This window comes from Arvicola amphibius, chromosome 17 (genome assembly GCF_903992535.2).
Source record: "Arvicola amphibius chromosome 17, mArvAmp1.2, whole genome shotgun sequence".
NCBI lineage: Eukaryota > Metazoa > Chordata > Mammalia > Rodentia > Cricetidae > Arvicola > Arvicola amphibius.
Window position 1 is genome coordinate 25,325,257 of NC_052063.2, and position 22,915 is coordinate 25,348,171.

At 40.2% G+C, this 22,915-nt stretch overlaps 1 protein-coding gene across 4 annotated transcripts in view; it reads left to right on the forward strand.

The window, feature by feature from the left end:
• The first annotated feature begins 2,489 nt into the window (after positions 1–2,489).
• Caps2 (calcyphosine 2) overlaps positions 2,490–22,915 on the forward strand; it is a 36,642-nt gene continuing 16,216 nt past the window's right edge. For 2 of the 4 annotated variants that reach the window (XM_038314995.1, XM_038314997.1), the window contains exons 1-9: positions 2,490–2,567; positions 4,326–4,375; positions 6,578–6,623; positions 6,713–6,838; positions 8,036–8,209; positions 8,772–8,894; positions 13,564–13,631; positions 17,854–17,973; positions 22,629–22,703. In XM_038314995.1, coding sequence (XP_038170923.1) covers positions 2,490–2,567; positions 4,326–4,375; positions 6,578–6,623; positions 6,713–6,838; positions 8,036–8,209; positions 8,772–8,894; positions 13,564–13,631; positions 17,854–17,973; positions 22,629–22,703 — 860 coding nt within the window. The remainder of the gene's footprint in view (positions 2,568–4,325; positions 4,376–6,577; positions 6,624–6,712; positions 6,839–8,035; positions 8,210–8,771; positions 8,895–13,563; positions 13,632–17,853; positions 17,974–22,628; positions 22,704–22,915) is intronic. The other 2 variants (XM_038314996.1, XM_038314998.1) reach the window with 2 other exon arrangements.

Genomic DNA, 22,915 nt, shown 5'->3' on the forward strand with positions numbered 1-22,915 from the left:
GTCTCTTAGCCTGTGCCTTTTTATAGGTGAATTGAGTCCATTGATATTAAGTGATATTAATGACCAGTGGTTGTTAACTTTGGTCATTTTTTTGTAGTAGAGTTTGTGTGTTTCCCTACTTCTAGATGTGCTGGTGAAGGGTCGCTAGATGCCTGAGTTATTGTGGGCGTTGTTGGACTCCTTGGTTTGTGATTTTCCTTCTATTACTTTCTGCAAGGCTGGATTTGTGGCTACATATTGTTTAAATCTGTTTTTGTCCTGGAATATCTTGTTTACTCCATCGATGGTGAATGCAAGCTTTGCTGGTTATAGTAGTCTAGGCTTGCATCCATGTTCCCTTAGTGTCTGTAGCACATCTATCCAAGCTCTTCTGGCTTTCATGGTTTCCATTGAGAAATCAGGTGTAACTGTGATAGGTTTCCCTTTATATGTTACTTGACCTTTTTCCTTTGCAGCTCTTAATATCTGTTCTTTATTCTGTATGTTTTGTGTTTTGATTATTATATGGTGTGGGGATGCTTTCTTTTGATCCAGTCTATTTGGTGTTCTGTAGGCTTCTTGTACCTTCATAGGAACATCCTTCTTTAGGTTGGGGAAGTTTTCTTCTATAATTTTGTTGAATATGTTTTCTGGGCCTTTGAATTGTAATTCTTCTCCTTTCTCTACCCCAGTTATTCTTAGGCTTGGTCTTTTCATGGTGTCCCAGATTTCCTGGATGTTTTGTGTAAAGAATTTGTTAGATTTGTTTAGTTCTTTAATCTGTGAATTTATTTCCTCTATAGTATCTTCAGAGTCCGAGATTCTTTCTTCCATCTCTTGTATTCTGTTGGAAATACTTGTCTCTGAAGTTTCTGTTCGTTTACTCAGAGTTTCCATTTCCAGTCTTCCTTCAGATTGTGTTTTCTTCATTACCTCCATTTCATTTATCAGGTCTTGTACTGTTTCCCCTTACCTGTTTGATTGCTTTTTCTTGTTTTTCTTAGGTATCTTTGAGAGATTTATTTATTTCGTCTACCTTTTTGTTTGTCATCTCCATTTATTTATGGCAGTTTTTTACCTCCTGTTTAAGGTCCTCTATTATTTTCATAAAGTACTGTTTAAGGTCAGTTTCTTCTATATCTTCTGGGGTAGGGTGTTCAATTCTTGTTGTTTTGGGATGTCTGGATTCTGGTGATGTCATGTTGCCTTTCATGTTGGAGGAGTTCTTGCATTGGCGCCTGCCCATCTCTTCCTTCAAATGGAGCCGGGAGGCGCTTGGTGTCCTAGACCCGTCTTTGCTGTGACTGAATCTGGTTGGATCTCCCCAGTGCCAGAGCAGGAGCTATTCCTTGTGGCACAATCTGAAGAAGCCCGCACTCCCTTGCAGGAATCCTCAGACCTGCCTGGAGGCCAGAGTCTGACCCCTTTGGGTGGATGGCCTTAGTACAGGGACAGGACACCTGAAAACACTAGGGAAGGCAGTCCAGATGGAACTCCAGGGCACAGGATCAGGGATTCCAGGCAGCCCAGGGAAGCTGCCCGGACAAAAGGGCCAAGGTGGGGGCAGGGCGGGATGGAATATCACACAGCGAACCTGGCAGCACAATCTGAAGGAGCCCTCACTCCCTTGCAGGAATCCTCAGACCTGCCTGGAGGCCAGAGTCTGACCCCTTTGGGTGGATGGCCTTAGTACAGGAGCAGGACACCTGAAAACACTCTCGTATAAATATTTTTGTTAGTCTACCCTGACAGTATCAAAATCTATAATGGCTTGAGAAATGAATATACAGAAGAATAAGAATAATTTGGTAGAGAAGACAGGTAGATCATTAGTTTTCCAATTTTGCTCTAAAACCTTACAACTGACTGAATGGCTTTAAGAAATATAAATGTATTGGAGATCAGTGCATAAATTTTGTCTAGAATGGCTTAAAACAAGCTACCAGCAGGACTAGTTCCTTTTGGAAGTCCCAGGGGAAGAGTCATTCCTTGTCTCTTGTACATTCTATAAAGTGTTAATCGTCTTTTCTATCTTTGGTGGCAACTTCATAGCATCTGTGTTTCTCTAACATTTGTGACTCCACCGTCCCTCCTTCTCGGTTTCCCCAGATCCTCCTGTACCCCTCTTCTAAGGACCTGTGTGGATCCAGTGAGCCCAACAGATTAACTTTCCCATTGAAAATTTTAATTTAATCCCACCTGATATATCCCTTTTGCCATAAAAGAGACATATTCATGGAGCATAGAGATTAAGAGAAGGACGTCTTTGGGCATATGTCATGCAGGCTTCCATGAAGCATGGTGTATTTGCATCATCAAAACTTGATTTCAGTTTATAAAATCAAAAATGATTCATTATTAGCCATAACCATTAAACACAATGACTTGACTTCTTTGTATAGACACATACTGTGTATGGATTATTTAAAATTCTAATAAGAGTGACCATTTTGCATTTATTTTATCTCTTAAAAAGAGCAGCACATTTCGTGAAATACACATGCATTTGAATGGACTTAGAGGTCAAAGGAGTGGCTGCATCTAGGAACCAACCTCGCCTATTTTCTCAACGAAAGAATTCACTACAAGTATGTAAACCCTAGGATTTTCCTCTCATAGAACGATCTCTTCGATTGCTTCCACTGTCCTTCCCTCCTGTTTTCATGACTGTTTACACTCACAAATATTTAGGGTCAGCGTTTCCTAGATTAGGAAGCTTGAAGCCACCAAATTTTAAGATAATTATTGTTTTAAAATTTGCCATTGATTGATTTAGCTTTAAGTTTTTAATTTTAAGATTATTGCTTTATCATTGTTATTTTAAAAAATCCTCACATGTTAGCAGAAAATACAAGATAAAGAGGAAAATATAAAGGATGAAGAAAGTATTATTTTCTTTACAGTGTTGCCCCTATTACATGCTAGTGGATTTATTTTAAACTGCATACTTAATCACACACCCTATAATCATTTTATGTATTAAATACTCTGAAAGTATTAGTATTCACATAAGATATAATGTAACTTATATACAAAAGACTTAAAAGATTATAAACTAAACTTTCTCTACCTTATACACTGTTTAAGATGGAATTTCAGTGACTGAACCCTTGAGTCTTATTTATTTTGTGCTCATAACCCACTTAGCATAGTACTGGGTATGAAAGGTCCAACAATCAATGAAATAAAGACTTAGCTCAAGGAACTTCTCATTTTACAGATGGGATTCATATTCCAATAGTGTTGAATTCAACTAGGGAAGACATTTAAAGGAAAACCATGACCTCTAAAGCAGAGAAGACGATGAACTGTAGGCTAAAACCAAAGGCTTCAATGAGACTGACACCTCCACTCTCCGTGTTCAGGGCTCTGAAAGGCAAAAAGGCGAAGACATTAATGACGTTAATGACACTGGTGATGGCTACAGAGTCAAGCCACAGAACTGTGGCTCACGTAGCTGTCACCAACTTGCTATTTTTGTATTTACATTCAAATGAAAATGTTTGCGGAGCAAATCTTATGCTTTTATGTTAGCTGTGTAGGAAGGGCATCCAGATATCCTTCTTAACTCTCAAAGACACTGCTGTCTATGTCTTATGGAGCAACTAAATGCAGTTTCTCTCTCTAGTATTTTTGTTTGTTTATTGATAATTTCATTTATGAGTACTATAATTATATCGGTTTCTACTCCCTCAATTTTTTCCATTTCCTTTCATGCTCTCCCAACTTGCTCCTACATGGCCTCTTACTCTTTATTATAATATGTATGTATAGAATTTATAAATATAACCCGCTGAGCCCCTTTAAAGTTGTTCATATGTATATGTACTTGGGCTGACTCCTTGGCATTGGTTAAATCACCAGGGGATTTTCCCTGAAGAGGGATCACTCTCTCTCAATCAGCCATTAATTGCCTGTAGCTCTTTATGTAGGGGTGGGGCCTCGAAAGCTCTCCTCCATCCACAGCGTCCTGCCAACTGGTGATGGTGTTTGTCCGGTCTTGTTTAAACAACCACATCGTTGAGGTCTCATGGGTCCAGCTTCGCTGTCATGTATACACCTAACAGGAGCCATCCCAGTCCTCTGGCTGTCACAGTCTTCCTGCCTGTTTTAGTCTTGTCATTGTTTGAGGACCCATCTTCCCAAGCTGACAGTGCTGGGAAGGTGGTTATCGTCTCAGCCATCATTTCCACTATGTCTTAATTACAACGAAGAGAGTCGTGGGAGGCACATTTTCTATGGTGTTTACAGGGAAAAAATGTAATTGTCTTTCTTGCATCCAGTCATGGCTTATCTTTTAATGTATAATGCACACTGATTTTCTCTTTCTCTCTCTTTAATTAAAGCAAGGATGGACTTCCAGATCATGGGCAATCCCGAATCCCTGTCTACCTGTGTGAGCTACATTTCTTTACATTTCTGAACCGGCAAATATTTATGATACCTTGAGTAGTTAAAAATTACTTTAATTAAGCAAGGTCAATAATTTCATCTGTTTCTACATGATAGATAATTTTATCTTCAGCTGGATATGAAACTTAAGTTACATTTAAGTTAAAAAGCTATGCTTACGTACTAAACACACAATATAGATAATGTAGCAAGGGGCATGTCAGAAAGGGTGTAGCAAGTGTCTTCCGGTTGTGTGCTAATCTACAGTTTATAGTGGATGTGAAAATTTATTAAATATTTATTATACATTTTTATTCACTCATTATAAAAATTAAATGCATGTTGTTGGTCAAAGCTTTTGTTATATAAACTATATATATAGCAAGAAATTTTCACAGCTAATAAAATATATAAACTATTAAAAAGTTCATTTAGGCAATTCGTACCCACAGAATGCTTTGTTTGTTTTTCTCTGAATATCTGTAATCAGCCTATGGCTGCAGTGATGAGCTAGTTCCAGTGTGAACGTTGAGTGATATTTTTATTTGCTATAAAATATTATGAGTGGCTTCTTGGTGAAACCAATTTTGAATGCTTAAAATAATATTGCTGAATATTCTCTTGTGCCACTGTACTGGCTGGTTGTGTTTCAATTAAGCATAAGCTAGAGTCATCAGAGAGGAAGGAACCTCAGTTGAGGATATGCCTCCATGAGATCCAGTTGAGATCTCAATTAGTGATTTGATGGGGAGCCTTTGGTCTATGGTGCTATCCCTGGGCTGCCCATCATGGGTCCTATAAGAATGTTGGTTGAGCAAGCCATGGGAAGCAAGCCAGCACGCATCACCCCTCCATGGCCTCTGTATCAGCTCCTGCCTCCAGGATTCTGTCCTGTTTGAGTTCCTGTCCTGACTTCCTTCAGTAATGAACAGCAATGCTGAAGTGTAAGCCAAATAAATAAGCCCTTTCCTCCCCAACTTGCTTTTTGGTCATGGTGTTTCATGACAGCAACAGAAACCCTAATTAAGACAGTAACCCACTACTCGATAGCTACATCTGTGGTGCATTTAATTTTATTTAAATTATTAATATTTTCTGCCTCCACTTTTGAGTACAAAAACAGTAAATCAAATCTTGATTCTAGTATTTGCTGATCTCCATGCAAACAATCCAGGGCCGGCTGACTTCAAGAGAGCAGATTTGGAAAGGGACGTGTGCAGTTATACCATGACACAGATAGAGATCTTACTAACCTGTTCCATGCTCTCCTCAGCAGCACACGAGATACCCTAGGGCATTACAATAGCAGAGCAGGAAAACCATTAGGACAGTGGACTTTGAGTACTTATTGCCTTTGTTCTTATGTGTCTGTATATGTTTGTGGTGTAGTGACAGGCGAGCAGGCCTGCTTTTCATCCCGCCCAGCTCCTGGCCACCTGGCTAGCTTATGCACCGAAATAACAACACACAAACTGTATTCATTTAAACACTGCCTGGCCCATTAGTTTCAGCCTCTTATTGTCTAACTCTCACATCTTGAATAACCCATATTTAGTAATCTGTGCAGCACCATGAGGGGTGGCTTACTGGGAAGATTCTAGCCTGCATCCATCTTGGAGAGGAGAGTCATGGCGACTACTTGAGCCATCTGCCTCACTTACTTCTTCCCAGCATTCTGTTCTGTCTACACCTGTCTAAATCCTGCCCTATCAAAAAGCCAAGGCAGTTTCTTTATTAACCAATGAGAGTCCTCCATCGTTTGTGGTGTGCACCTGTGCTTCATATTTTGAGGAGCCCTTCTCATCCTCCTGAGTGCTGATGACAAGCAGCTGCCACACCTGCCTCGACTTTATATGGGTTCAGGGCGTCTGAACTACTCACTGTCCTGCCTGGAAAATGCCTCAGTCATTGAGGCATCTCCTTAGCACCACCCTTGTTCCAAATATAATTTATTTAATTATACCTTTGCATACTTTTGTTATTATATTTCATTTCTTATTTTATGAATAATGACTGTATTTCATAATCAATTTGAAAAGTTACTAAACACTTATCAAAATCTACAACCCTTCCTGCTATGCGGTGGTAGACAACATACCATTAGCTGAATTGTGACTTTGTATCTACATAATGCATTTGAAAATGATTTTTCTGTCATTACAGACTCACTTAAAATTTTATGAGCTGTATAGATTATTTCTTTTAGGGTCCCGCCACTTGATTTGGGAAGCCTTGTTGACTCTGATGAAGAGGTAATTCTAACACTTTTTTAAAAATATAATAAATATTTGACAACGGTAGCACCTATGAGCATGTACTATCATTCCATTTTATTTTTTAGGATAATTTTTCAGGAGCACCATGTGGTACAATGCACGCTCATGTCAAGCCACCACAGTTACCTTCCACTCTGGCTTGGATTACACCATGCCAAAGACCATATACACGGTATCATCTGAACGAAGTGGTCAGTATGCATTTCGTCTGTATGTTACAGTGGCTATTGCTCTAAATTTGGCCTCAGTCATCTTTTGTGTTATACTTATACTGTCTCAAAACTCTCCAAGAGTTGGACATACATATCTATTCCCAGCACACACATATATATGTATACACACACGCACATAATATATCGGTATCTATACCCATCTAAGTCAGGACAAATGCCCATTGACTCTATTATCTTTTGCTACCATGAAAATTTGACAAGCAGCCACAAAATACTAGGGAATAAAATACGGTGATACTCTGGAAATGGCAACCGGTGCTTTTAATTAGTGTTGTTACTCTCTAATTCCTAGGGCTGTTTTGATAAAAAAAAATCAAAGACCTACATAAAATATCCAAGAAAAATACTTTGATGTTAATTCTTTCAAGTCACTTTCGGAGCAGACCTTCAGCTGAGCAGAGAGTAAAGGATTCCTGAGGCAGTGCTCTGTCAGCTGGGTATTTTATTGTCCCTTCTGTTTGGAACACAGACTACAGTAGTCTTTAGAGCTAAGAGCTAAAGTACATGGTAAGCCTGGCAATGTCAACAAGAAAAATACTACTTAAAAAAAAACTTTTCTAGACTGTGGTGCTGGTGTACACCTTTAATCCTAGCACTTGGGAGACAGAGGCAGGTGGATCTCTGTGAGTTCGAGGTCAGCCTCATCTATAGCATGAATTCCATAACAGTCAGGTCAGTACAGAGAAAGCCTGTCTGGAAAACAAACAAACAAACAAACAAACAAACCCAATTAACGAACTATCCAACCAAACAACCAAATAAAAAAACCCAAAGAAACAAAAAGCCAAAAAACCCTTTTCTGGACATTAAAGAGAACTCTGAAAAATTGTGAGAAGAGATGCTGAATTGTAGGTCTCCACGGCTGATGGCTTCCGGCAGGGGTGCAGGTGCGGAAAGACTCAGTTTTCTTCAGGGGGCTGGTTGCTGGGAGTTTGACCATGCTCCAGTGAATATATGGGCAGCATAAGTTGGACTTGTGTTTTTTTCTTTTTCAGGGTTGGAGGAGGGTGTGTCACCAGGATTGTGGGGGAGGACCTGGGATGACTGGGAAGTGAGTGTGGTCGGTTTATGAAGTGAGATTCTCAAATAACCAATAAAAATAGTATGAGAGACACAGCTTTCTGGTGCACAGCATGCTTTGTGTGCTACCTCTAGGAACAGGACACCATCCCAGAGGACTTGCCAGCACCCACAGGCAAGTACAAGCAGAAATATGAGCAATATGAGGCTGAAATGAAGGAGGGCTACAAACAGCACATTCAGAGAACCGCAGAAAAGGCGAAAGCTACCAGCAGGCAAGACCCAGCAGGAAACAAGATGAACGAGAAGGTAACATGAGAAACTTGTAAAGTGTGCATGAAACTTCAAGTGAACAATGCCCTTGTCTTGGAAACACTCTTTCTGCTGACAATTTAGAAAGTTTAACGCTGAACGTTTATTTTAATAAGCCAGGGCTATTTAAAGTATTTTATGTGTATCCACTAAATTAATTTTCAAGACAAACCAAAAGCCCTGCTGTCAGTATCTTTTGTACAGAAAACTTTGTTCCTATACTTTTAAATGTGTTACCTTCCACGGAAGATGGACAATGGGGAGAAATCCCAGAGGAGAAACTCTTAAAGCCTAGCAGGTTCTTGACTAGTTGCTTTGTTGGTTATGATCATTTCTGTCTTTTACTTAATGTCTACTGTATATCAGGTATATATAAACACTTATCAGTTTTTGATATAGTATCGACAGTTCCCAGTTTATGACTAAAACGAGGCTCAGAAAGGTCATCTAGCTGAACAAATGGAAGCCTGCCTCCCAAGACTGGCTGGTACTCTGAACTCTCCAACAGCCTTTTCGTGAATACGTGCCCGATGGTTTGTTTTTTGCCTTCCTTGTGTAGTGCGATCAGGGGGAAGAAGCCTGCGTGGATGACCTTCTGACTTTGGATAGGAAAGCCCTCCTGCAGCAAGGTTATGCGGATAGCCCTCACCAAGTAAGGAGCAGCTCGAGGAAATCAGATGCCGTAAGCCATCAGCAGTTTCCTTTATTTGATAAGTCATTAAGGTATTTATCCTCCCAAGATTTTACGGTTGTAGTTGAATAAAGAGTCATAGCAGCGAATTTAGACTAGGATGAATACTCATTAATATCTAAATTTAGCCCTTAGTTTTTATAAACAACTTACTTGTTTATAAAAGGTATATCTTCTGAGGAAATTCTTTTTGAGTTTGTGAAAATCTAGTTTATTCTGCTCAAAATAGTAATTGGCCACATGTTAGTATGCTTTGAATTTGACACACTTTCTTGCCACAAAAATAAGCCTAATATTTTGGTTTATTTTAAGATTATGTTTTAACTACATTTCTCCCTCAAACCTTTTCTGTGTGTATGTATATATACAATATATGCATACATACACATGTATATATGTATACATGTATATATGCAAATATACACAGAAAAATGTGCATGTGTATGTATATATGTGTGTATACATACATATACACACAAAATTTTATATATGTATATATAAATATATAATACATACATATACATAAATGTGTGTTTTCACATATATATATATATATATATATATATATATATATATATATATATATATAAAATTCATGACCTACTGATATTATAGAAATTTAGTCCAGCTATGGAAAGGTCTAGGAGTCAAGTAGGTTCTTTTTAGATAAAATGAAGACTATAGACTTTGTGGCCAGAGAGATGGTTTAGTCAGGAGAGTACTTGCTTTGAGATCACAAGGCCTTGAGTTCAATACTCGGAGCCCACATAGCCAGAGCTGGGTGCGGTTCTGCGCACTGGTCATCCTAGTGCTAGGAGTGGGGCTGCATTGATCCTGGGGCACAGTCGCCCAGCTGTCTAGCCAGCGGACCCCCTTGGCAGACCTCTGTCTTCAACATTTACTTTGTGATTCATAGCAGTACCAAAATTACAGTTATGAAGCAGCAATGAAAATAATTTTCTGGGTCACCACAAAGTGAGTAACTGTACTAAAGGTTCGCAGTGTTAGGAAGGGTGAGAACCACTGCTTTAGGGCTCCAGGCCAGTGAGAGACTCTGTCTCAAATCAATCAATCAATCAATCAATCAATCAATCAAAAACAGGTAAATGGAATCTGAAGAACAATAGCCCAGTTTATCATCTGACCTGCACACAGATGTTCCTGTGAATGTGCACACACACACACACTAAACCATTTTGGGCTATTAATATTAAGACTAAATTTATGGTTTTTTCAAAATAAGGTAGGCTGATGAATATGACTTAGGCCAGGCCTGCTATAAATAGGTAATTATCACATTTCTCTGGGGTCCAGCAGTACTGGAAAAAGTTGCTGACAGGTGAGGTCCTCAGGTCCTCCCTAATAGCCAGGAGATTAACATCTTGGACATCCGATAAAGGCAGACAAAATACCAGCATGGCAACTCGCAATGTGGAAAGTTGTGGTTTGTACGGTCTAAATAATAACAAAGCAATAGGCTTTACCCAGCTACACAAGTGTTATGATTTAAGGCAGAGGTTCTCAACCTTCCTAATGCTGTGACCCTTTAATACAGTTCCTCATGCTGTGGTGACCCCAACTATAAATTTACTTCCAGTCCTACTTTATAACTGTAGTTTTTCTATTGGCTATAAATCATAATGTAAATATCTGGTATTCAGGATATCTGATATGCAAGCCTCCCCCCCCCCCCAATATGGTCATGACCCACAGATTGAGAACCGAGATTTAAGGGGATACATAATCAATTTGTAGTCATTTGGTTGCTGCGATCCACAATCTGTATGCAATGCATTTCATAGTGGGAAGGGGAGACTGGCTTTGTTGGTGGAAGTGAATCTGTTACAGTTCTTGCTGTCTGTAGACCCAAACAGGCAATTACCAAGGTTATCACTAAAAATAATAGAAGCTACTTAGGAGGCAAAATTCTGTCCCTAGGAGGCCTACTCTGTTATCTCCCGAAGCTGTGCTTGAAAGCGGTGTCTCCAGTACCTAAGTCCTGAAGGGACTGTAGTTACCACATCCCTAAACCATCCGAATGGCTATGAATGGATTTCATTTCTTTAACAATGGCATCATCAAGTAGGCCGGAGGTTTACTTCCTCCCAGTCACACAGGAGTGTTTATCTGTTTTGTGCCACCTCCCCCCTTCCTTCCCCACTGCCAAGTTACTTCTTTGCTTGAAAGAACATTCTCAAGGCAACTAAAAAGAATACCAGTTGATTGAAAAAAAATCCAGCGGAAGCAGCGTCTTGATCTAGTTTCTAGCGATTTAAAGGAAGAGCAGAGCTGAGAGTTTTCACAACCCCCTTCTCAAGTTCCTTTGCCTCTTTTGCAGTGTGGACAGGACGCCTGTGCTTTTAAACTGTCTCATGCATGCTGAGCTCTGAATCGGTGGTTCCGATCTTTGACCGGACCTCTAGTCTAAGCCACCGTGAACCTTAACTCTCAAGCCGGGCTTTCTGCTTGGACACCATCACAGCCACTAATAGCTCTCTTCTGCTTGCTTTTCAGTTTTACAGTTATGTTTCGGCCAAGGTAGATTTTTTTTCTCTGTAGATAGTTTCAGTACGTTTTATTTTATTGTCTACTCTTTGTACAGCCCTTCAATATCATAAAAGGCACGTTGCTTTACTGAACTTGCATTTAATTGCTGCTCTAGGTTTGCTATTAGATCAAAGTTGTAATGTCATGATCTTAGAAAACATCACAGGATGTAGTTATTATTAAGTCATATAAACTATATTTGGGGTACATTTGGATGTATGAATGTCACATCTTAAATTTCTGCCAAATAAAAGCTAAATTAATTATAGACTACTATGTAGGTGATGTGCCATTTCTTAGGTTTCTTAGGATTTTTTACTTCTTATTTTGGTGCTCTGATTTTGACATTCTTATTTGCTATTTTTTTGCCTGCTTCAAATAAAACTAAGGTTGCAAAGCCTCTCTTTAAAGCGGGGCTATCATTTTTCTTTTTATTTATCGACGTGAGCAGTAGAGATGCAGAAATTGCATTCTGAGGTCAGAACACTCTTTGATTTGACTCCTTAAATTGAGACTCTTTTATCTGTCTCTCAAAAGAAATACTTTAGTGTTTGCAGTTGCTTGATAAGCTAACTGGAATTGAACAAATCCCCCAGTTGGATATTTCTTAAAATGTAGCAAAACATATTTTCAGCTGAGTTAGAAAGTGAAAAAATAACATGAAGACAGTTTTTATAATTTTTTTAAATAAATTTTTGTCTTCAAGAATCTCATACACAGACAATGAATGAAATGTGATCATATTTTCCCTATTGATCCCCTAACTTCTCTCCTTATCTCCCACTATACATCCTTCTTCCAACTTTTAGTGTCTTACATGTGTTAGTGTGTGTGTATGTGTGTGTGTGTGTGTGTGTGTGTGTGTGTGTGTGTGTGTGAGACAGAGAGACAGAGAAAGAGAAAGAGATGGGGAGAGATAGATGGGGAGAGAGAGATAGGGAGAGAGAGAGACAAAGAGAGAGAGAGAGAAAGAGAGAGAGAGAGAGAGAGAGAGAGAGAGAGAGAGAGAGAGAGAGAGAGAGAGAGAGAAAGAGAGAAAGAGAGAGAGAGGACTCACTAAGTTTGTTGGTGTTACCCATATACATATGTGGGTGAAGCAATCGATTGTATTCTTTCTATGATACGAGTTTTCTTTCCATTAATCCATTAGCATTAGTGTGGGTGTCAGGGACAACTTACAGGAGTAGGTTCTCTCCTTTCATGGTGTAGGTCCCCAGGACTGAATGCAGACTGAACAAGGCTTGACAGCAGGTGCAGTTGCCTGCTGAGCCACCTCAGCAGCTCCCTTTAGGTTTGTGATGAAAACTGAAGGCTTTCCATTGTTTGTCTTCTCTACTGAGACTTGTTTGGATGAAGGTCTCCCTCTCCCTCTCCCTTTCCCTCTCCCCCTCCCCCTCCCTCTCCCCCTCCCCTCCCCTCTCCCCCTCCCCTTCCTCTCCCCTCCCCCCCCTCTCTCTGTATGTGATTGTTCATGTTGAGGATCTCCCTACAGCAAGTTGAGATGGAGTTTCCAGGATGTTCTGACTGAGAAATGCAAGGCAACTTCTTGGAACTAGATCACGATGTCTACTGAAATTTTAATGCGTTCATTTTAGGGAATGGTAATTTAAGATTTAATGGGGCTGGAGAGATGGCTCAGAGGTTAAGAGTACTGGCTGCTCCTCCAGAGATCCTGAGTTCAGTTCTCAGCTACCTCATGGTGGCTTATAACCATCTATGTTGATCCAGTGCCCTCTTCTGGCATGTAGGTGTACATACAGATAGAACATTCATATGCATGAAATACCATTAATAAGTCTTAAAAAACAAGCTAGGTAGTAGTGGCATATGCCTTTAATCCTAGCACGCTGGAGTCAGAGGCAGGTGGATCTCGGTCAGTTAGAGGCCGGCCTGGTCTACAAAATGAGTCCCTGGACAGCCAGCACTGTTACACACTGAAACCAGAGAAACCCTGTCTTGAAAAACCAAATAAAAAAAAAATTACTAATTGGAATTTAACATCAATAATAATCTATACTTATGGGAAAAATCAGATAAAACGTTCATATTTTATCATGTGTGTTAACTATTCTGCTTTGTGGATAATGGAGTTGTTTTTATTTTATCTTCTCAGGAAACCGTGGCAGCAGAGAAGAAGAAGCAAATGGTTATGGAGCAAATGATGATAGACCACTTGTCCAGGTGAGACTAGCTACTCCCAACAAAGCTCTATTCAGAAACTGACTACAAAATGTCTCTCTCATACAAAGCACCCATATTCTTGTCAACCAGTGTCTAGCTGACAGCAGTTCCCGAAGTTTCTGTTCACAGCAGTCTTGTCATTTTAGTGACTTAAAAAAAACACTCTGAGATGAGAAGAAATACTTAACGTTCGGTCTGGGGCCACAGTTCAGTCCCTGAAGGGCTTGCCGTGTAAGCGGGAGGACCTACTTTAAATCCTCAGAACCAATGTGAAAAATCCAGGCGTGGTAGCAAGTGCCTGTATTTCCCTGCAGGAAAGGAGACAGCTGGGTCCTTGGGCCTTGCTTGTCAGCCAGTCTAGCTCACTTGGTGAGCTCCAGGCCAATGAGAGACTCTGTCTCAACAAACAAGACGTGTTCTGGGTGGTGGTGGTGCACGCCTTTAATCCCTTTAATCCCAGCACCGGGAGCCAGAGGCAGGTGAAGCTCTGTGATTTCGAGGCTAACCTGGTCTCCAGAGCGAGTTCTAGGTCAGCCAGGGCTGCACAGAGAAACCCTGTCTCAAAAGTAAAAAAACAAAGAAACAATCCATCCTCCGCAAAACAGGAAGGGTGGATCCTGAGGAATAACACGAGAGTTTGGTCTTTGGAGTACACTCATGTGGGTACACACCTGCCCCCATGTACTCACATGATCATGCATTCACAAGCATGCAGGCCCAGATGCCCGTGTATGCATGCATGAGCGTGCGAGATGCACACACACACACACACACACACACACACACACACAGTTAAAAATTCTACTTATTGATTTTATTAAGTATTTTTATTTAAAGTACTTAATTATTTCCTTTCAGCTAATGAACATTTGAATTACATATAAATTAAAAGATGGCATTTTTTTCTTTCAGTCTTAGATTTTGTATGCTCCTTTTGGGCACCTTAGAATCATTTAGAGTTACCTTCTGTTCTATATTGATTGTCACATGACACTGGTTTGTTGTCATAGCACCCACAGAAAACTTGCCTTTCCAAGATGTGATATCATTTAAGGAGATTAGTAAGGCATCTTACTGAAACTAGGACTCACCTTTGAGCCAGTTGCTATGGTTTCCCAATGGTGACGAGCATCCTATCTTTCCACTCATTAGAAACGAATATCCCACAGAATCACTGTGGTAACGGAGATGACTGGTGTAGAGATGAGAACTGTGACCATAATTGTCAATAACTTTTAAGTCCCTCAGAAAGCAGTGTGAAATATACATAAAATAAATTGAAGCATGACAAAAACATGCTCCATTTGGGGGCTGTCCACATTTCTTTAGCATATTCCTTTTTTTTCTTTTTATTTTTTGCATTTGGTGCTGGAGTTTGAACCCAGGGCCTTCCATATGTTGCCTCAAGTGCCAACAAGTTCTGTAAAGTCACTGTCTGCAAGATGTCTCTCTCTTTTCATAAGAAGAGTGGTGATGTCATGTGGTTGGCTAAAGGGACTTCTTAGTTCTCAGTGGTGATGTCATGTGGTTGGCTAAAGGGACTTCTTAGTTCTCAGTGGTGATGTCATGTGGTTGGCTAAAGGGACTTCTTAGTTCTCAGTGTCTTCGCCCGTCATCAGTGTTTGTCTCCATTGAAAACTTTAATCTTTTATTAAGTTTTTTTATTTATTAATTATGTATACAGCGTTCTGTCTGCATATATCCCTGCACACCAGAAGAGGGCACCAGATCTCATTACAGATGGTTGTGAGCCACCATGTGGTTGCTGGGAATTGAACTCAGGACCTTTGGAAGAGCAGGCAATGCTCTTAGCCTCTGAGCCATCTCTCTAGCCCCTGAAAACTTTAATCTTTTTGAAGCACTGTTCTTCTATTTGCTTGCTTTGTGCTCACCTGACTTGGCTGTTCTTGTTGCCAGTGAACTTATTCTCAGTTCTTGTTCACCCACAGTCTCTAGATATGGTCAATGAATTCCATATCTCCAACATATTTACGTCCTGATTTCAAACTTCTTCTGTATTCCAATGCATCATTAATCTTCAAGATTCTGATTTCCCTTTTTTTCTAATCTAAATTTTCTTACATGACCAGCTCTTTTAATTTTCCTCCATGGCAATTCCATTCTTGAAATTATTTAGTCCCCAAGTTTTAGTGATGCCTTTGACCCATTTCTTTTTTTTTTCAACTCCAATATCAACTTGACAAAGACTCAGTTCTAGCAAATTAAGTTCATTTCTTATATTGCCACCCTTCTTCTTGTTGCCACTTCCTAGCTCCTGGATAATTTCTTTCAGTTCCTACTGGCTTTCATTGGTTCTTTATTAACTTCTTATTTATTTATTCTCAACTCACTCACTAGAGTGAAACAGTAGGAAGAGAGGCCAGATCAAATCATTAATCAATTACCTCGCTCAATCCCAGGAAATTCAATCATTTCTTGGTTATATAAAATGTTAAAATTTAGTAGCTAAAAGTAATTTTTGTCCATGTGTCTTCAGTCTAGACTTGGTTGGTATCTTATTTAGGGTTTCTGTTGCTGTAAAGAGACACCATGACCACAGCAGTTCTTAAAAAGGGAAACATTTAATTGAGGTAGCAGGTTACAGTTTCAGAGGTTTCGTCCATATCTCCAACATATTTACGTCCTGATTTCAAACTTCTTCTATATTCCAATGCATCATTAATCTTCAAGATTCTTATTTCCCTTTTTTCTAATCTAAATTTTCTTACATGACCAGCTCATTCATGTAAGAATGAGTAGTTTGAATGTCATTGCTTCCCAAAATCGCATAGGGAATGGCACTATTAGGAGGTGTGGCTTTGTTGGAGTGGGTATGGCCTTGTTGGAGGAAGTGTGTCAGCTATGGGGGTGGGGCTTGAGGTTTCCTATGCTCAGGATTCTGCCCAGTGTCTCAGTTGACTTCTTGTTGCCTTTTCAATGTAGGACTCTCAGCTACTTCTCCAGCACCATGTCTGCAGCATGCCACAAAGCTCCCTGCCATAATGGACTGATTGAACTGCTGAACTGGACGCTGCCACCCCAATTAAATGTCTTCATTTATAAGAGTTGCATAGTCATGGTGTCTCTTCAGAGCAATAAAATCCCTAACTAAGACAGTCCATTATCATCTTGGTGGGGAGCATGCAGGCATACATGGTGATAGAGAAGGAGCTGCTACATGTTGATATGTAGGCAGCAGGAAGTAGACTGTCACACTGCGAGTAGCTTGAGCACAGGAAACCTCAAAGCCCACCCCTACATCCCTATGGAGGACATATCTCAAACCACCATAGCAGGTCAGATGTCACTGATTATTTAAACAAGTCACATATGAACAAAAGAAATAATGTCAGCTCTGAGCTTAGGCCTTAAGAATCTGCATGTATTTCTGTTTATACTTTTGTGTTTTGTTTCCTCCAAACTCTAAAGGAATACCAACTAGTCTTCAGAAAAAGATTCCTTTGTAAATGCAGCTGGGTTACTTAGCCAGAAGCACTGTCGATCAGCAGATTCCCAGCCAACTCATATTCACCTGACTTAGTTCAATAAAGAATAGCACTCATCAAAGTGGATATTCTATCTAGGTGAGACCACAGCAAGCATTTGGATCAGGGCTACTGCTACATCCTGCTTGAACCCACATTGACCTGTTTTCCAGTCTGGCTCTACTCTTCCTCACCTTGTTCTGTCTTCCTCCTCTCCTGTATCACCAGCTTGCTCCCTTTCTGGAACATGCTAGGTCCTGCTGCTGTCTCCATTCTTTTTTATTATCCTCCCCCACCCCCGGTGAAGATGGCATTTCCCTAGAAACCTATGCTGCTGTGCACTCATTTTGCTTCATACTTTTCTATGGAAGTCACACTGGTTCAGGTTGCCATGGACACTGTTACGAGTTAAGAGTATTCTTGCTGTTATGAAACAGCATAACCAAAACAACACGGGGAGGAAAGTGTCTGAAGAATGCCTAGAGAAAACTGTGAAGCTCTCATTTCCCTTCAGAATTTCTAGGTGTTCCGATGTTCTCTTTGGATGAAAATACAAATAACTTCTTTCACCTTTTGTGGATATTAGTCTAATATTTTAAGTGCACTCGTGTGTGATAAACATTACTATGACAACAGGACAAATGGCCATCTGGTGGCTGACATTTTCCAACTGCTTGAAAATAAGTGAGCACACGTTTTGTCATGCTAGACACTAGATTTTGTGTCTTCCTGCCTAGGGCTGTCATCAGTGATCCAGAGCAAGGTTTAAACACTGGGGAACAAGAGAGTGCTCATGTCCCTCCAGACTCAGAGAGGGCGCCACTTCGAGTTAGGAGACGAACTCTGCATGAAACGAAGTAAGCAAAGTTTAACGATGTGTTGTTGAAATACGTTTCTGTACATGTCCATGTTTTTAAAACCATATAAAGAGCAGTAAAAGTTTTGAGATTGCAGATCTCAGTGCCATCTCCTTAAAATTTTTATTCTACCTTCTGTCCTCGCATTCCACGTTTTTACATTTATAGTTTAGAAGGGAAGTCACAATTTTTCAGGATAATATATACATGAAAATAAGCAATATAGTAATTTAGACACCTCTGCCTGGGGATGGTACCTTGGCTAAATCAGACTTATGTAATAAAGAAAGGACCATCATTCCAGACATGCCCTCCCTGTTAACTAGTTCATTTCATTCTAGATCCCTAGGGGGGTAACCATGCCTTTGACACATAGTCTCGGGTTTTATTAGATACTAACTGTAGCCATTAATGGGAATTTTTCCAGTCCTTTGGCATAGCCCACTGAACTTAATGATTTACTGACAACTGACATTCAGCCTCATATTTAATAGGAAATCTATTGTACATAATAGCACTTGTATCTTTGCAGATTGCTATAAATGTTTGTCTTACCATTTTGTCTCATTCTTAGTTTATTGTTTATGCATTCAAATATTTGAGGGATAATGTGCTATATTCCTGTTGTCACAGGAACACATTCCTACCAACAATGCATTGCTGTGAACAGTATTTTAAAACAATAAAATTTATTCATATACTTCTAGAGATACAAAGCTGACTTGGTCATGTCTTTCACAGCTTCTGAGGTTTTCTTTATTCTTGGACTCATGGCCCCTTCCTCCATCTTCAAAGCCAATAATAATTGGTCAGTTCTTATGATACTCCTTTGTAGATAAAACTTTATCACATGTGCACACAACACACACACACACACACACACACACACACACGCGCGCGCGCGCACGCAGCTATATTTAACCTGCCTGAATAACACAGATAATCTTCCTATGGATCTTCAACTTAGTCACACATTCCAAGTTTCTTTCATTATGTATGGCTAACATTTCCACATGTTCTGAGTGTTAGACTATGCTATTTGGAGGGGGTAAACCATCACTTATTTACTGTATATCTACTATCCATACTGTATATTTAATATATCTACTGTATATTTAAGTGGTTTGCTTTTGAAGCAAATTGAAATGAGGCATAATTTCAAACAGTGTACACCTTTGAAATTAAGATAGAGTAACCACGACAAACAGATCAATATTCATGTGTCCAACTCCCACATGGAGAAACTAAGCATGAACAATACCCCATAAGGACCTCTGCCCTGTCTCATTCTTCTCTACTTCACTGCTGTGTCCTCTTCCCACTATGTCCTAACCCCATCGACTAAAATGAAAAAAGAGAAATCAGAAAATTTGGTCTCTACGCTTTAAAGTTTTCTAAATTTTATTATGTGGATATGCATATCTCTGTCTGAGTATGTTTACTTTGGTGCCAGTGCCTGGGGGAGGCAGAGAGATTGGATCCCTTTGGTGCTGAAGTTACACACAGTTATGAGAGATCCAGCATGGGTGCAGGGATTCAGACTTGGATCCCCCATAAGAGCAGCTCAGGTTCTTAACAGCTGAGCCACCTCTCTAGCCCTGGATCTAGTCCCCCCTCCCCCGCAATACTATCTATCTGTTTGTCTGTCTTTCTTCTTCTCCTTTACCATCATCACCATCATCATCACCATCCTCCTCCTCCTCATCATCATCACCATCATCATCATCACCATCATCATCATCATCATCATATGATGTTTTATGAAGATTCTCAGTAAAGTATGTCTGATGCCTTCCCCCCAATATTATCTTTAGGAATCTCGTCCACGTTGTCATATTCAGTTGTTTTTCTCATCGCTGTCCATCATCCATTATATGAATATATCACAACTTGTGACTCACAGACGCTTAACATGCCCAGTGATTTATGAATTATACCACTGTGAACTTGCGTGTGCATGCCCCCTGGTAAAAACGAACACTCCCTTATGCTGAGTGAATACTTTGCCTTTATGGACCACTTAGTATGCCCACGTTCAGCTCTACATGACACTGGCAAATAGTAACCCTGGAGCCGGAGGCAGGGTGAGTGGTCTAATTGCTGTCCATCTTGGCCAGCGCTTGGTGTTGCCCGTCTTTTCCATTGTCTTTCTCATACTGAATGTATATTGGTGATTTTGTTTTGCATCGCGTTGGAGACTAATGATGCTGATTAATTTTCACGTATGCATTGTTCATCCAGATGTCCTCATGTGGAGTCTGACCAATTTTCCAACCTCTTCTTAGATTGTCGGTACACTTTGTCTCATCTGTTCCCTTGCACCTGTCTAAGTATTGCTTCAGACCAAATACACGCAGCTCGTTTAAAGGCAGTCCAGTTCAGAAAAATCCCATGGGGGTTGTTGATTAGGATTTTCAGATCCATGGCTTTCTATTCTTTTGTTTTCATCAGAGAAGGAGGAAGAGGAAGAGAAGGAAGAGGAGGAGGAGAAGGAAGAGGAGGAGGAGAAGGAGGAGGAGGAGGAGGAGGAGGAGGAGGAGGAGGAGGAGGACAGCCTCCTGCAGATGCATACATTCCATCGTTGTGCTTAACTTTATAGGTTTTTTTACCAGTAAAAAGAAGCAACTAGTCTGTGCAATTCTCATGCCAAGCAGTTAGCCTGTTGTTGCTGCATGCCTAATCATGCTTTCCACGAATGTTATCAAACAGTTATCTTTAGTTATCATTCAATGTACTTAATTCTTCTTTTTGAACGGATTCAGAACTTATATAGAGATGCATGTGTGCTACTTATTGCTTACCTTGCACCTAATGTGGCAACTCTGCATTTTATAATATAAATATGTATTTGCTTATATCCTTTTGCGATGACTCTAGGCTCCTTGTTGCAATTACCTCACCTCTCACCTTTGCTCATGACTAAGAAATAATAAATTGTAATGATAAAAACAAGGTTGTTTCCAGATCTGTCATGGGGCTCATACGGCTGTAAGCAACAACCTATCCTGTCTTCCACGATAAATATGTTATTAAACAGAGATAGTAGTGCTTACCTCACAATTTTGTTTTTAAATTTTATTGCAATCATTAAATAAATTAAATAAACCACTGCATATTAAAGTGATTTGATGGTGACTAGTGTCTACAAAGTCCTCAGCCAGTCCTGCTGCCGCTGCTCTTTCCCCGGCATTTAAAGTCATTCCAGGAACACAGCGAGTGCTCTATGACTTCATTAGTTCCAGTGGGTTACACCAAATTGAGATGCTGCAGCCTTCAGGGCTCCTCCCTGTGTTCCCAAACTCTCCTTGGGTTAGCAGACTGTTGTTTCCTAGCTCCTGCTTCTATTCTGTGGCTGTTAGAGGTGTTAGAGGGGCAAAGCTTTAACTGTTTCCAGTGACTGCTGTCTGCCTTCTTACTATTATACCATTGCTATTTCATTATTCCTGCAGTTTTCATAAAGCTAGATGAATGGTACAGTGCATGAACTTTCCTTTCTTTCTTTCTTTCTTTTCTTTCGGTATTTTTCTTCTCTCTCTCTCCTCTCTTTTCCTTCCTTCATAAGAAGGAAGGAAGGACGCTGAAGTTCTTTCTTTCTTTCTGGCTTTGATTCGTGTTCTTCTTTCATCCTTCTCCTCCTTCCTTCCTTCCTTCCTTCCTTCCTTCCCTCCTTCCTTTCTTTTTTGAGACAGGTTTTCTCTGTGTATCTCTGGCTGTCTGGAGCTCGCTTTGTAGACCAGGCTGGCCTTGAAACTCACAGCAGTTCACAAGCCTCTGCCTCTCTGAGTGCTGGGGTTAAAGGTGTGCGCCACCCCTACCTGGCTCTCATTGACTCTTATCCCTTAAGGTAAAGGACATCATTAAGTATAGGGTATCCAAGGGCATCCATTCTAGTTTTGCTTCATATTTAAAAGACTTTTAGGGCTAGGAACCTTTAGAAGGTCAGCAATGCTCTCTGTAGAGAATGAAGACATATACTTGATAGACCCCAAAGCCTGAGTTTGGTTCATTCATCCAGCACTCTTTCTCACCATTTTCTGGTGAGGAATAGAATCAGCTGTTACAGACAGTTTGATGGCTTGGGCTCAGGGTGTCAGCATTTTCCCTCCTGTGTAGTAACGCAGTGACTTGGAAGTAGGCATATGTTGTTTTGGTCATATGGCTCATGGTGCTGCAGCTCTGAGCTGTAGCTGATTCTGCCATCACACTCCCCTTACTGTTCACAGGCAGGGAATTCTACCCATCTTCTCATCTCCCAAGGACAAGAATCTTTCACATGAGGTTAAGGCTGCTATTGTGGGTCACAATTGCAGGTGGTAAGAAACCCAGCGTGATGCTGGGAGGAAGGCACGAGAACGGGGTTAGAAACGGGTTCTGAGCTGGTGGGCAGGCTCAGGTCTGTAGTCCCAGCACATGCTGGGCCAGCACAGACTACATAGTAAGGGTGTAATAGCAAAGGAGAGGAAACGGAAGGAGAAGACAGTGGCATGGCTCAGGGCGCTATGTCTTCTGTGTCTTTATGTATTCATACTCTGAATTTCCATTTTCATTTTTAATCTGTGCCCTTTCAGAATCTTGCCACAGCCCTTTGGTGCACTTGTCATTTGTATCAATTGCGATTGCTCTATAACAATGACTTACAGAATCTATTTTGGCAGGATAAGAACCACCTCCACATTAACAGAGAATGACCTTTCTCAGAAGGTAGAATTTGATGGGAGGGTCTTATCAAGGTAACTGCCACTTCATCAATTTTTTTTTACTTATAATAATATATTCTCTTCTTTCATAGAAATGTCAAGATTAGACAAATTTATACTAATACTGAAAAATGTGAATTTTGGAGTCATAAAAATTTAAGCCATGGCTTTATGGTTATATAAAACAGGACACTGTAAGATAAATATTTTAAGTAAGAATATTTAAAAGTAAGACTTTTGAAAAG